The sequence below is a fragment of the Rhinolophus sinicus genome, linkage group LG01, assembly GCF_036562045.2.
Source record: "Rhinolophus sinicus isolate RSC01 linkage group LG01, ASM3656204v1, whole genome shotgun sequence".
NCBI classification, from domain to species: domain Eukaryota; kingdom Metazoa; phylum Chordata; class Mammalia; order Chiroptera; family Rhinolophidae; genus Rhinolophus; species Rhinolophus sinicus.
The window spans coordinates 180,135,172-180,149,999 of NC_133751.1; the positions used below are offsets into that span (position 1 = coordinate 180,135,172).

Sequence of the window (14,828 nt, forward strand, 5' to 3'; positions counted from 1 at the left end):
TAAAACACCAGAAATTAAATAGTTTACCACTAAAATGTTTTATACTGAAAATAGTTAAGATTGGAGCTAGAAGTACTAACTATGCCCTGATGTTTTATTTGTCTTTCCTTCCAGGTAAAATTAAGAAGAAAAGGCAGCACGTGGAAGTCTTATATAGTGATGAATGCACAGTGCACACTGAATACGTGCATCACTGGGATACATATTTACATGAATCATGGATTGAAGTAACTACGCTTTTTCAGTCTCTGTTACTCTGAGTGGAGGGAGCACGTTTTGGGATGGGGCGACATCAGGATCCAACTACAAACATGAACTCCATCTTTCATTTTGTTAAGCTATCACCATTCATACTCCCCACCCACCACCCCCCAAAATACAAACAAATCTTGTATAAGGAGTCAGTACTACTGATGAGGATGTAGTATTTCTTCAGGGTGTTGGGACAGAAAAAAAGGTTGAGACACACTCCTCTAGGAATTGCACCAAAGGGACTAGAAATCACCAGTCTCTGAGAAGCATTACATAAACGAAAACCAATTCACACAAACAGTGAAGAAATCATTCATCTATACTTTTAGCTTCACTACAGAAAATGAAAAGGTTTACAAAAGGTTTTACTATTATGACTATGTGTGTAAAAGAAATCAAAACAAGACATAACACCATCAAATAATGTTATGTAAAAGTCAAAATTAAGTGAGAAATCAGAGTAGGCATTTGTTAGTATAAAGTTCAGAAGTCAATATCATAGTTCTAGAAACATTTGTTTTAAATGAAAGAACTTTTTCATTTTTACTTTTTATTAATAAAAAAGACAAAAGAACTATGACTGTTCAATGAACAGTGGAAGCTAAGAAGAAATATAAACTAACACATCAAAAAAACCACATTTGGCTTAAAAACAAGTGGCTTTGTATCTAGAAAGAAATTAAGTACATCAAAACAAATTTAGGTTATAAATATACTGTTTTCCTAATTTTTTAAACATGAAATGGAGAAATGGAAAGTGTTATAACTTAGAATTCTGGAATAAGTCCTTACAGAAGTTATCCAGATCACAAAAGTACCTTTGCAAGACGAGGAATTGTTGTTGGAACATCGGAATGCCCAAGTTGACCAAAGGAATTGCTACCCCATGAGTAAACCTATTAGAAAACCACAGAAAAGTACATAAGAGTTGTAAATCTGATTTTGCATGTCAATTCAGAACCTTTATAATAACATATATATGCGTATGTATGTATAATATGTACCAATAGTTACACATAAATTACTTACACTAGTCTTTAAACAAATTACTTATATGAGTCTTTCTACTCTTTAAAATAAAACATTAAGAATTTCATTTTTAAACAAGACCAGAGATACTGGGCAGACAGAGTACATAGGAAGACACAGAGTCCAAGGGTTAACAATAACAATAACTAATATTTTTCAGGTGTTTACTATCGCCAGGCATTGTTCTTAACACTTTCTGTGTATTAATTTGTTTCATTCTCACAACAATCCTTGTTTTACAGATATGGAAACTGGCTCACAGAGGACACAAATTTGTAAGTGGCAGAGCCAGGATTCAAACCCAGGAATTATCCTACACTCTCTTCTACAAAGAAAGTGATAAAAAAATAAAGCTAAGTGCTATACAGAAAAAGTAATTATGACTCTTTACTCTGTAGCACACAGGAGTGCTACGAAATGACTAGAAAGCCTTTTTATAGGTGAAGAATCACTGAAGGAGAAACACAAGTACCCAGGCTACACTATAGACAAAACAAAACTAGATTACATTGACTATATACAATGAAAATGATTTTGTTTATTCTGATTATAAAAGTAATTCATGGTCACTGTACAAAACTGTGACAGTACAAAGAAATAAAAAGAAAGTGAAAACCACTGATGTAGCTCACTTAGAGACAATTCCTATTTTGTTTTGGGAACACGCACATATCTCCTTCCAAAAATTTTACTGTCTATTAGATATAACGTGTATACAAAATGGAAAGTATAAAATGGGACTATACTATCAATGCTGTTTTGTGATCTGATATTTTTTACTTAATGTTATGTATGCACCGACATTTTTCTGTGTGAGTATAGAGCTACAACATCACTTATAATAACTACACAGAACTCCACCGTGGGCACAGTTTAATCAATTACCTAATTGAATAATTACATTTATTAAAAATTTCTTTCCAATTTTTAATATAAAAATTCTTGAATATACATATTTGTGTATCTATTTCCTTGGGATAAATTCCTAGGCAAAGAATTCTGGGTTAATGAATATGCACATTCTGATTTTTTATATACACTGTCAAATTATCTATCTGCATGGTCCAATGTATTAGGTTGGTGTAAAAGTAATTGTGGTTTAAAAGGTTAAAAATAATTGCAAAAACCGCAATTACTTTTGCACCAACCTAATACATTCTTGCCAGCATTTGTATGTACCTTTTTCCCATATCTTCACCAACATTTAGTATTAAATGCAACCCTTGTTAATCTGATAGGTGTTAAAATTTACTGTTGTTTCAATTTAAATTTGTTTACTAAGTGGTTGACCACCTTTTCATTCATTGCTGGCCATTTCTATTTTTTCTTTTATGAATGGAACATAAATAGCCTATGACAATTTTTCTTTATATTATCAGGTAGTAACACTTTGTCATATATGTTACAAAAGTTTTTACCCAGTTTGTTATGTATTTTAATTTTGTTTGTGGTGTTTTTTGCTGTTTAAGATTGTTTACTATGCAAACAAACATACACTTTACTAATTTCTGATTTTGATGTTACGACCTTTTCTACACCTAAAGTTATTTTTTAAAAATCACCTAAATTTGTTCTTTTACATGTAAGGTTTTACTTTTTAACATCTACATCTTTAATTCAGCCAGAAGTAGAATATGTAGTTACCTTAATTTTCTTCTGCAAATAAGAAGCCAATGGTTCCAACAGTATTTATTGAAAACTCAGTCTTGTTTCCCCAACTGATTTGATATGCCCACTTTTATCATATACTATTATTCTCATATATACTTGGGTCTGTTTCTAGTCTACAGGTATATTTCTGCTCCACTGATCTGTTTCTAGTTTTATAATATATTTTATATGGCTAATTTTTACTCTTCCTTTCTGTTCTTTAGCAGAATTTATGTGGCTCACCACTTATGTTTACTCTCCTAGGATAATCTGGGGATCATTTTATCAAGTTGTAAATATTATATTGGAATATTTTGGAGTTATATTGAATTTAAACTGTACTGATTTAACAATATAGGGAGAAATGGCATTTCTGCAACACTGACTCTTCTCATTTAAAAATGAAATCTCTCTCTCTTTACTCCCATTTTCTTTTATGACCTATTAGAAGAGTTCTCGAGTTTGTGTCATATGGGCTCTATTCCTGTTAAGAATATTCTTGGGGCAGCCAGATGGCTCAGTTGGTTAGAGCATGAGCTCTCAACAACAAGGCTGCCGGTTCAATTCCCTCATGAGATGGTGGGCTGTGTCCCCTGCAACTAAAGATTGAAAACAGCGACTGGACTTGGAGCTGAGCTGCATCCTCCACAACTAGATTGAAGGACAACGACTTGGAGCTGATGGCCCTGGAGACACACACTGTTCCCCAATATTCCCCAATAAAATTTATTTAAAAAAAAAAAAATATATATACTGGGATTGCAAATAAGCATATGAAAGAATGCTCGACATCATTTTAAAAAAAAAGAATATTCTTAATAGGATATTCTTTCCTATTAAGAATATTCCTATTTCCTAAATACTTTTGTTGTAATTGTGAACAGCTTCTTTTTTCCTAAGCATGTTTTCTGTTTTACTTTATATATATAAGAAAACTAGCAATTTTTATGTGCTTATTTTATAACTGACCACCTTCCTAATATCTTATTTTTAAACCTTTTAGATGATTCATCATATTAAAAACAGTAAGTTAGCCTTTTCTTTCCTAATATTTATATTTATTTATATAGGCTATGTTAGTTTTCTGGCTAGCCTGCTATGTGAAATTTAAAATGAAACATTTATTTAAAGGTTTAGAATCCTTCACTGACTTTTTCTAAAAAGATGAAAGGACTAACGAAGAATCCTTATATGTATACTCGTATATTTAAGAATAACTTAAAACAACTACTTTTATTAGGAGGGTTTATATATATAGTCATGGTTTTAAGTGAGTCTGGAGGTCACTTTCAGGTCCCACAATTTTGAAAGAGAAAAATGCCTTTTGCTTTCTTCTTTTAGTATCTTACTTATGGATTTTCCTCATCAAGGCATGAATAGAAATTCACCAATGCCCTGGAAACTTCTGAATTCTATTTTGTGACGAGAACACATTATAGATTCTTTGATGGGTATACCAGTATTTAATCCAAACTCTACTATCACATGTGTGACTTTAACAAAGCTACATAATTCCCCTAAACTTCCCTTTCCTCATTTGTAAAATGGAAATAATGCAATGCAATGTAAAACACTGGAAAGATCAAATGAGATATGATATCACATAGCAGATACTTAACCAACGATGGTCCAATCTTGTCATGTTGGCCTTCCATGAAATTAAGATCAACTTTTAATAGTTTGCTTCCTACCTGGGATTTCGCAGTAAGTGCAAGAGAATGGCAACCACCTGCCTCCAGGTGGATTACTTCTTTACCATCCAGACATTTTACACACAATGGTTGAAGCCTTAAAGAAAAAAACCACATATACTCACAAACTCAAAGTAATTAGTATTCTCAGCAAGAATCATGACCTTTCTCAAATTATAGAGTAAGTGCTTTCAAGTAAAAAATGAGCACTTCAAAAGAAAACATTGAAATAAAAATGATGGATATATGTTCAACCTACTCCTTGTAAGTAATTCTGGATCGTTTTAATTTAATCCCTATCTACCAATCACTAATTAACCACCATAATTCAGAATCTGTTAAGAATCATCAAACTACAAAATGATTCAGGTGGCAGAGAGACCACTTAGGACACAATGAAATAGAACCGTAGAGGGGAGTTAAGTCTTCTTTTTTAACGTCACAGTTGCCCACACTCTGCTTACAGACATTAATGTTAACTGACTGTCTTAGATAATCATTCCATTTACACACCTTCACAAACGTCTAATTTATTAGTATCATAAGAGTTCCTCCTAAACAATAGCTTTTCCTTGAGGTATATCGATAGACATGGTTTACTATTGCAGTTATAGTTATTCTGACAGCAGTAGAGAGACACCTTTTAGGTTAAAAAGGAAATTGTTGGTTCTTTTTTCTAAGTTAAAAATCTGAGCCATTCAAGTGTTCTAATGAAATACCACCTTAACCCCGACACCCCTTTCTGTGTTGCAAGATGAATACACATCCATGATGGGATGGAAAGGTGCACCATGGATACTCAAGTCCTTTAATGTGAGGAACAAAGTCAAGTTTAAGATGAGAGTTGCCTTTTAAATCAGAGTTAATGGAGTATAATTTTGAGGGAGATTTCCTCCATGAGGAAATAAAAAGGGAGAGACCGTCCCAGGAGACAGGCTATTTAAGTCCATTCCTCCCAGTCAACACCGGCAGCACTCACCTAGGCAGAACATCGCCATGTCCTAGCTGCCCTTCCTTCCCTTTCCCCCAGGTCCACACCTCTGTTCTCAGAGAAGGCAACAGAGCATCTGCTTCTCCGCTGTATGTAGGGGTCAGAACCACTGTCCGTGTTTTCACCCGTGCAGCTTTTCTTAACAGCCTGGGGGAAACTGAAAATAAACCAGAGATGGGGTGAGGGAGTAGATGAGTGGGGAAAAAGATATTTTGATAAACTGTTGATTTTCAAAGAAATACAATAACATGGTTTTATGAAACATATTGTATAGTTTCTCTGCAAAATGGAGATTTACTGGTCAAATGAGTTTGGCAAATGCTGCCTACTACATTCTCTCCTCCGGCTACCTGCCCTGTAGAGATTCACACAGACTTGAGCATGCTAAAGGAGCTGAAAGTCCTGCAATTAAAAATTGTTTAAATTTGGCTTACCCAGCTCCCAAACATTTGGCCACAGAATTCTTTTCTGTATAACACTTAAGTTATACAGGACATCTGTGTGACACTCTGTGGAACTTATATTCTAAAGAATATGCTTAACAAAGTACTACACTAAGGCTGACAAATATTTTTCCCTTTTCAAAGCAGCATGAAAAGTGAAGCCTTTCCAAGACAAGGTCTAAGTTCAAATATATTATAAATATTGTAATAAATAACTTATTTAAATCTAAAATTTAGAAGTATCTAAGGTGGGAAAAAGATTATAAATGGGAAGTACTAAAAAAGCTTTTGCATTTTGCCTGCTTCAAATTATTGTATAGAGAACTTAATCTTTTAAAGAAGAATGTTTTCATCTTTTACACGTTCAAAATTGTAACAAAGGTATATAACACTATGTACACCAATTTGGTGAGAGGATATGTTTCGAAGAAAATCATTAAATGTCACCAAGTGTAGACTTAATCACTTGGTCATTAACTTGGGAGTCACAAAAAGTGACCATCACTGGTATGATGAACACCTTTCCTGGTAAGTACACTGTCCATTTGTATATAGAGAAACTCAAATAAATTTAAGTGAAGTTTCCTCAAACATGTATTCCAGGTAATTTTAAAAGAGAGAGGGAAAAAGAGTACATGTAAATTTTTTTTCTGAAGATACTTTAGGTTACTAAGGGAAATTTAACCTAAGGAAATACATCTGTTAGTAGGACTGCAGATTTCATAGGGTCTAATGACATGATAAAAGTCAATATTCCACATTTGTGGTTCAAAGAGATCTCAAATATGCTTATACTAAAAACGCTAGAAGACATTTAAGAAAACTTTCACACGAGATTCTCCTTCAGACTTAATACAATGCGTTGGGCTTTCTTTATAAACACACAGTCAAATCAATCAGGACTCGGGGTTTCATTTGCACAGATGAAAATCTAGCAACAATGAAAATCAGGAGGCAAGATAACAGAAGTGCTCAGTGGCACAAGAAAGTACAATGAGTAAGTAGAACAAGTATAGGGAACAGGGGCAGAGCAGAAAAGGTACATTTTATTACAGACTAGGATTCCTAAGTTTAGAGCTTTGCACAAAATGGTTTATAGCCAGTGGGTCAAATACAGCCCATTGCTTGTTTTTGTAAATCAAGTTTTATTGGAATAGAGCCTTGCTCATTAAAATGTATTATCTCTGATGCTCTTAAGCAACAACAGCAGCGTTGAACAGCTGTAACAGAGACTATATGTCCTGCAAATCATAGAATATTTCTCGTTAGCTCTTTACAGAGAAAGTTTGCAAACTCCTGGTCTAATCCTCAAACTTGAAAGCGCACACTAATCACCTTGGGGATCTTGTTATAATGCATGTTCTGATCCATTAGGTTTGGAGTGAGCCTGATACCCTGCATTTCTAACAAATTCCCAGATGCTGCTGAAGTCGAAGGTCTGCAGAACACATTCAGAGACGCGGAAGTCTAGATGACTGAGATTCCTCAACTGACTGAGAAATGTAGAAGAACCAACTGTGTAATATTCTTCATATTCTAAGATTTATTGCTGCTGATGGTTTCAGAAAATGAAGTTTTCTCTTATTGAAGCTTAAAATTATCTCTACTTCCAGGACAAGTACTGTAACTCCTCACTTACCCAATGGTCACATCTGCAACTTCTTGTATCTGGAGTATAGGCCCCAACTAGGAAATAAGGGAGGCTATTGCTATACTCCAGAACAATAAAATAAGATTCATAATAAGGTTCATAAGCAAAAGCAGTGTGGGGACAGAGCCCCAGAGAACAGTTTCTAGGCTCTCGGCCTCTCGTGGAGGGGTGCTGGCTCGGGTAGTAGATGGCCGTCAGCTGTGGCTAGTTGGCTGTCAGCTGTAACCATTGAGCCATTGGCCACTAATATAACTGCCGCAGCTACATTGGGAGTCGAGGAGAATCGAGAGATTCGGTCGGTTGGCAGAAAAGCAGACAGCAGGTCGCACGTCATGTGAATCCAGCCTCCAGTGAGACTATAGCGGTATGGCTCCCCTACCTATGGCTCCGTGGGAGTTCCTTTTTGGCCTCATCACATCCTGCATTCTTATGTGGGGAGCGGGAGCAGAGACCCCACAGGCCACCCCGCGTGACAAGCGGTCATCATGAAAAAGTTACTTTCTAAAGTTATTTCTAAAGCAGACAGAAACATACCTAACTAACTTTTAAAACCACCTATGATGACCAAAATTAAACACATTTTGACATTTGAATTATGTCAGCTTCAGCAATTAGGAAAGCTAATTCATTACCATATAGCACGTGACTGATGTCAGGAGCATTTTGGAGTCAGCAAAAGTCAACTCACAAAACCTGGCTATTTCCTTACCTTGTGACAACAATCCAGGGAGGGAGAGTCTTCGGCTGCCTCCCTCTGATTCTTCTTCTCTGATATCAACAAGACTTGAACTTTTCTTTCCTTGCATTGACTCCTGTTTAACCTGTTCTTCTCTGCTATCTTTCAGACCTTCTGGGCCTATGGAACTACTCCCTGCCTGAGCTCCAGTTTCACAAGGGGCTGTACTGTAAAAATTCATAACTTTCTTAAGAGACAAGGCCCCAGCTTCATATGTAGCAGCCACTCTCACACCAACGGCAGATGCACAAGAAACCACAAGGCTGTTTAGCGCTGAGGTGCTCGTGGTTGGTGGGCTGTGAAGATTAGGAATTGCTTCTTCCATAAGAGGCTGAAATATATACACATAGAAAAGCATATAAAAACACAATCCTTTATACAAAAAGTAATCAATAAAATATGGTTTAACATCTATCACTGTTTACAAATAGAAGTCTCTAAAACAAAGGTCTCTTGATCGCCAACTTAAAGATAAGTCTTCTTGATCATGGATTTAACACACTGTATGGCAGCGAGTACACAAAACACAGCTCCTTGTCAAAAGTACGTCTTTTTGTTTGAGCGTTGTATATTTCCATGGTGTTTAATAATACACCCCCGTTTCTTTTATTAAATTAAGCACAGTAAAAGGGGAGAGGAGAAAAAAGGTATGAAAAAACACAGTCTTTAATATGAAATGCACTGTGACAGCTCTGGATAGAAGGTTGAAAAGATGAAAGTTTTATTATTGATCCCTTTTAGGAAAATTTACACAGAATGCTACCAAGAAAAATCAGAAAAAAATTATTTCTGAAAAAAGGCTTTTCCTAAAATGTTTTATAAATGGAAATTTACATATAGCATTTATAGGTAGAAAAATAAGTTATACCTCTGCCTGTCAGCCCCTAAATTATACTCTTATGTTCAAGTCCTTTACTGTCTCCTCAGTGAGTTATTTTCCATGACCCAAGGGCTAGGTAAACTGAAGGATTACCTTTGCTCTTGCTAACATAGAGAGTAAATGTGGGAGGTTAATAATTAAACATTTGGAACCAATGTTCTTAGTGTTATTCATTGCTGTATTAGAGAGTCAAAATAAGTTTTCTAATATTTTAGTGAAAAATCAATTGACATTTATTTTGAGCTATTAAGCATCATTGTTTACTAAAAAGGAAAGTCATTAAATGTATCTACTAAACACATACACAAAAAGCTTTTGGCTTACCAGCATAGGTCACAATAAACAATTTGCTTCATATACTACCCCAAGGTCCCAAAGGGTATACTCGTATATACTTTCCTAAATTTATCCTAAACTAAAAACCAACCCCCCTGTTGACTAGTATAGTGCATGACATGTAGTAGTAGGTACTCAAAACATTTGTTGAATTAAATACAGAATTCAGAAAAGCCATTTCTGTACAAGTATCTTTAATTAAAATATTCAACAAAATCAATACACCGCGTAAAACAAAAGACAAATACAAAGTTTATAATTTACTTGGTGATACAGTCCCCATGATAACTTGTTCAGAAGAACTAGCATCATTATTTCCACCCTTTGTTTACAAAGGCTGGTAATAGAAGCAGCGATGGTATTTAGAGGAGACTATTTTAGGGGGCTCTTACCATTAGGTAAAAAAAAAAATCACAAAACTCTACTTTATATAAACTTTAAACTATTGTTCTAACTGGCTCTTCTACTTAATTACATTTAACAATACATAAAATAAACAAAACAAAAATACATAGTTAGCAATTCTGATGAAAGACATAATTTTAGGAGTTCCAGTCCACCAATAATAAAATTCAATAGTGAGATATAGGCTACATTGCCAAACAGTTGGGTTTATTTCACAAAAGTAAGATACCCTTTCAGTTATATCTGGCCAGAAGAGAAAAAACTTGTCCTAAGCCACATAAATTCCTAATGAATTAGCTGTATGATTGAGACACTATTTCAAAATTGAATTAAATTTATATAAACACACATTGCCAAAACTAGCATAGGTAACAAAAACATTAAATGTTTAAGAAAACAAGTCCAAAGAAAAATGCAATTGCAATGGTGATAATCTAGTAATCAAATAAACTGTATACAATAAACTGCTAACTTCAATTTAATTAGAGAAATGACTTTTAAAAAGTCAAAGTCAAACTTTTATAACATGTACAAGTCTAGAAATTGTCTACATGCATTCCTGTTAAATTATTATTGTTTTGTTTATACTTTTATAATACCTTCCTCCAAATGGCTTATTCTTAATTTTTTAAAAAAATCAAATATCCACAAGGTTCTGTGAAAAGACTGTGAAATAAAAACTGTTTTTAAAAACACCTCTACGCTATGTTTTCATTCTGATATAGTAAACAACAAGAATAAAGAATCAAAAGGCTATGTCATTTCAATAACCTGAAAAAACACCCCTTTTTACGATTAGACATTTTTGTTTTCTTAGCTTAGAGTTTTGGTAAAGCAAAATTAAAAGGCTTACCCTAAGAGTGAAAAACCGATTATCCCTTTAGAACAATTAATTTTAAGCAGGGAAATAAGCTTTCATAATGAGAGTAGTTTAAATAAGATGAAGAAAATATTCACCACCACTACCCTTCCAAAAAGGTCCTTCCAGTAAGGACCACAGGTATAACTGAAAAAAATTTGAACAATATGTAATGCCAGTAAGGTTTTTTTTAGTCTGCCTACAATTGAAGGGTCCACCACATATAGCAACCTTTCTGATAAAAAAAGAATGGGCTTTTCTCTACAGAACCTGAAGAATGTACAAACACAGGTCAGAGGAATCTTTGTGAATATATAGTTATATTAGGTTAAACTACTGAAGGGCACACCAAATTCAGTACATTAGTCATGGTGAGAAAATACTAGGGGAAAAAACAAATGGGATTTTGCTACTTAAAAAACAAGCACAGCATGGCATCTTTCAACATCATAAAGGGCCAGAATTTGAAACTAAAGAATAATTTTGAATTAATCCAGGTTTTTCCTTATCTAGGTTTAGATGATGAGAGAGATTTATAGTCAAATTCAAAAAATAAAAAGTGCTATCAAGCCGTAGGCATTTTCAAGTTTCTAAAGAAAAACTCAGATGGTTCAACCCCAGAAATAGCTTTGTATTAAAAAATTTAGCAGGTACCTGAGATGGCTTTGGCTTTTCATCGTTCTCTGAGTTCTCTCTTATTGAGTGATCTGACAGTTTCTGCACATATTCATTTACTGCCTGAGTGTCAGGATAGCATGGTATATTTCCGGCAGAAGACATTTCAGCTGCTTTCACGTCCTCTCGTTGGGAGGGAATGGCATCGCTACTTGTGGTCTGAACATTTGCAGCGTTCATTTTGGTAGCTACAGGCAGATCATTTTCTACAAGAGTGTTTTCAAATACTTCTCCCTGGCTGTCAAGGGTTTCAGTGGAGGGGCTGATGGCAGTGTTGGCCTGGTTTTCTGCCTGGGATTCTGACAGGGTCACACCTAACGGGCAACAATGACTGTCTGATATAATCACATGATCTTCTTTGTCAGTCATAGTAATTAAGAGCTGGCTGCACTGGTTGCACCTTTCAGGGACTGGCTTCAGATCTTGGGAAGGGAGACATTGTACAAGGGCTAAGCTGTGGAACGCACCACAGGCAACCTGTAGCACTACACGCCCAGCAAGATGTTCCACCTTCTGTGGCTTTGTCACTGGGAAGGTAGTAGTAATGAGACCCAGCTGACAACCAGTACCCCATGACCAAATCTCTCTGCTTATGGACAATGCCAGAGTATGCTCCTCGCCACAAGCCAACTGCAAAATCTTGACTGCTAACAAAGGACTGGTCTCAGAATCAGAAATGCTGACAGGATTAGGTTCTGGAACATACTGCTGGTTAGCTACTGCACACTGGCCAGCAGAGTTCTCTCCCCACATGTATGCTACGCCACTTTCTGTCACTGCTCCACTGTGAAAACTCCCCGCTGCCACAGTAACAACATATTGCCCAACCAGGGCATTTTCTAGAATTGGAGTACTCGGACAAATCTCTGCTGGTTCACTTCTCCAGGGAAGAGTCCCAAAGCTGTAGACCGCACCATCTGAAAGTTTAAAAAAAAAAAAGCAGTTTGTGAAATTAACTAGAAATTTTATCAGAAAACTTTGAATCCCCTCTAGGTTTAACAAAATAGGATTGTTGTTTTTTATTTTTTCGAAAGCACAGTGCAGAGATTTGGTTCAAGCATATAATATTCCAAACTTATTCATCTTTTAATAAATAACATCTTTTAACATTCTGAAATATAGTGAGAACTTCTACAGTTTGCAGGAGGTATTGTTCCTTTCTTTCAGCCTCATCCTAAAAACTCTAGCAGCGATCCACTACTAATGGCTACTATTGTAGGCTATTACAGAAGCAGATTCCAAGCATTCAAAGACGAAACGATCATGACAAGATAAAATGACACACTGCTAATATCTACAACATTCGCTACTACTGAATAAGTCAGAGAAGCAGAAAATTTATGCAATGGCACAAAAATATTAGAGATTCATTTTGGCCAAAATTAAGAAATTAGCTTTCAGGGGCGGCCGGATGGCTCAGTTGGTTAGAGCGCGAGCTCTTAACAACAAGGTTGCTGGTTCAATTCTCGCATGGGATACTGGGCTGCACCGCCTGCAACTAAGATTGAAAATGGCGACTGGACTTGGAGTTGAGCTGAGCTGAGCTCTCCACAACTAGATTAACGGACAACGACTTAGAGCTGATGGGCCCTGGAGAAACATACTGTTCCCCAATATCCCCAATAAAAAACTTAAAAAAAAAAAAAAAAAGGAAATTAGCATTATACCTCTAGGTTGTACAGAAATTACCACTATTAACAAGATGTGGCTATCTTCATGATATGTACCATATTATGTATAATTTTTAAATGTTATATATAAAATACAGTCATGAACTACTTATAACCAGAATACATTCTGAGGGCCAGCCCAGTGGCTCAGGTGGTTGGAGCTCCGTGCTCCTAACTCCGAGGGCTGCCAGTTTGATTCCCACACAGGCCAGTGGGCTCTCAACCGCAAGCTTGCTGGTTCGATTCCTCGAGTCCCGCAAGGGATGGTGGGCAGCGCCCCCTGCAACTAAGATTGAACACGGCACCTTGAGCTGAGCTGCTGCTGAGCTCCCGGATGGCTCAGTTGGTTGGAGTGCGTCCTCTCAACCACAGGGTTGCCAGTTCGACTCCCGCAGGGGATGGTGGGCTGCGCCCCCTGCAACTAAGATTGAACATGGCACCTTGAGCTGAGCTGCTGCTGAGCTCCCGGATGGCTCAGTTGGTTGGAGCGAGCTCTTAACAACAAGGTTGCTGGTTCAATTCTTGCATGGGATACTGGGCTGCGCCGCCTGCAACTAAGATTGAAAATGGCGACTGGACTTGGAGCTGAGCTGAGCTGAGCTCTCCACAACTAGACTGACGGACAACGACTTAGAGCTGATGGGCCCTGGAGAAACATACTGTTCCCCAACATTCCCCAATAAAAAATTAAAAAAAAAAGAAAAAAAAAAAAGAAAAAAGAAAAAAGAATACATTCTGAGAAATGCATTGTTAGGCGATTTTGTCATTGTGCGAACACCATAGAGTGCCCTTACACAAACCTAGGTGGTATAGCCTACTACACACCTAGGCTATATGGCATATAGTCTACTGTTCTGTAGGGAAGGAAAAATATTTTTCCCTCTCCCCTTCTGGGTTCTTTTGAGACATCCCTGTAACAAAAGACAGATTAATAGGAGAAAAACAAACAAAAATTTAATAACACGTATACCTCCTGTACACATGGGAGAAACTCAGGAAAACTGAGTAACTCACCAAAATGGCTGAATCCACCACTTTCAAATCACCCTCAGCTGAAGCCAAAAGATGCTGGGGTGGAGGGGAGTCAGTTATGGAAGTTACCAGGAAAAGTACAGTAAACAAGGATAAGATTGTTATGCAGATTTAAGTCACTGTCTTTTGCAATAAGAATTTCTACATACAGAATGAAGAAATAAGCACTATTTTCCCCCCACAAAGCAGCAATTGAGTTGATGACGAAAAAGAAATACATACTTTATCTTTGATCTATTATACATGGCAGATATATTTATATATTTAAATTAAGTCCCCATACCATGTATATAAGGAAGAACACAATAGCGGCTGGAAGGAAGATACAAACTTTTATTAGGGAATTTCGTCTGGATAAAGAGTATTGAGAAAATAAGCTCACTGGTTAAAATCGTTAAAACTTTCTTCCCAAGTGATATAGCAATATACATTTGCAACAGCTCATCAACTCTTTCAATTGACATTATTCCACTAGAGAGAGCAATACTGCAAAGAAATGGATATTTAGACACCCCCCCCTTTGATTAA

At 36.2% G+C, this 14,828-nt stretch overlaps 1 protein-coding gene across 7 annotated transcripts in view; it reads right to left on the reverse strand.

The window, feature by feature from the left end:
* ALS2 (alsin Rho guanine nucleotide exchange factor ALS2) overlaps positions 1-14,828 on the reverse strand; it is a 75,176-nt gene that overhangs the window by 41,867 nt on the left and 18,481 nt on the right. For all 7 annotated transcript variants that reach the window (XM_074340147.1, XM_019726815.2, XM_074340126.1 and 4 more), the window contains 5 exons: positions 11,578-12,515; positions 8,417-8,774; positions 5,602-5,770; positions 4,623-4,719; positions 1,071-1,148 (listed from right to left, as the gene is read on the reverse strand). In XM_074340147.1, coding sequence (XP_074196248.1) covers positions 1,071-1,148; positions 4,623-4,719; positions 5,602-5,770; positions 8,417-8,774; positions 11,578-12,515 — 1,640 coding nt within the window. The remainder of the gene's footprint in view (positions 1-1,070; positions 1,149-4,622; positions 4,720-5,601; positions 5,771-8,416; positions 8,775-11,577; positions 12,516-14,828) is intronic.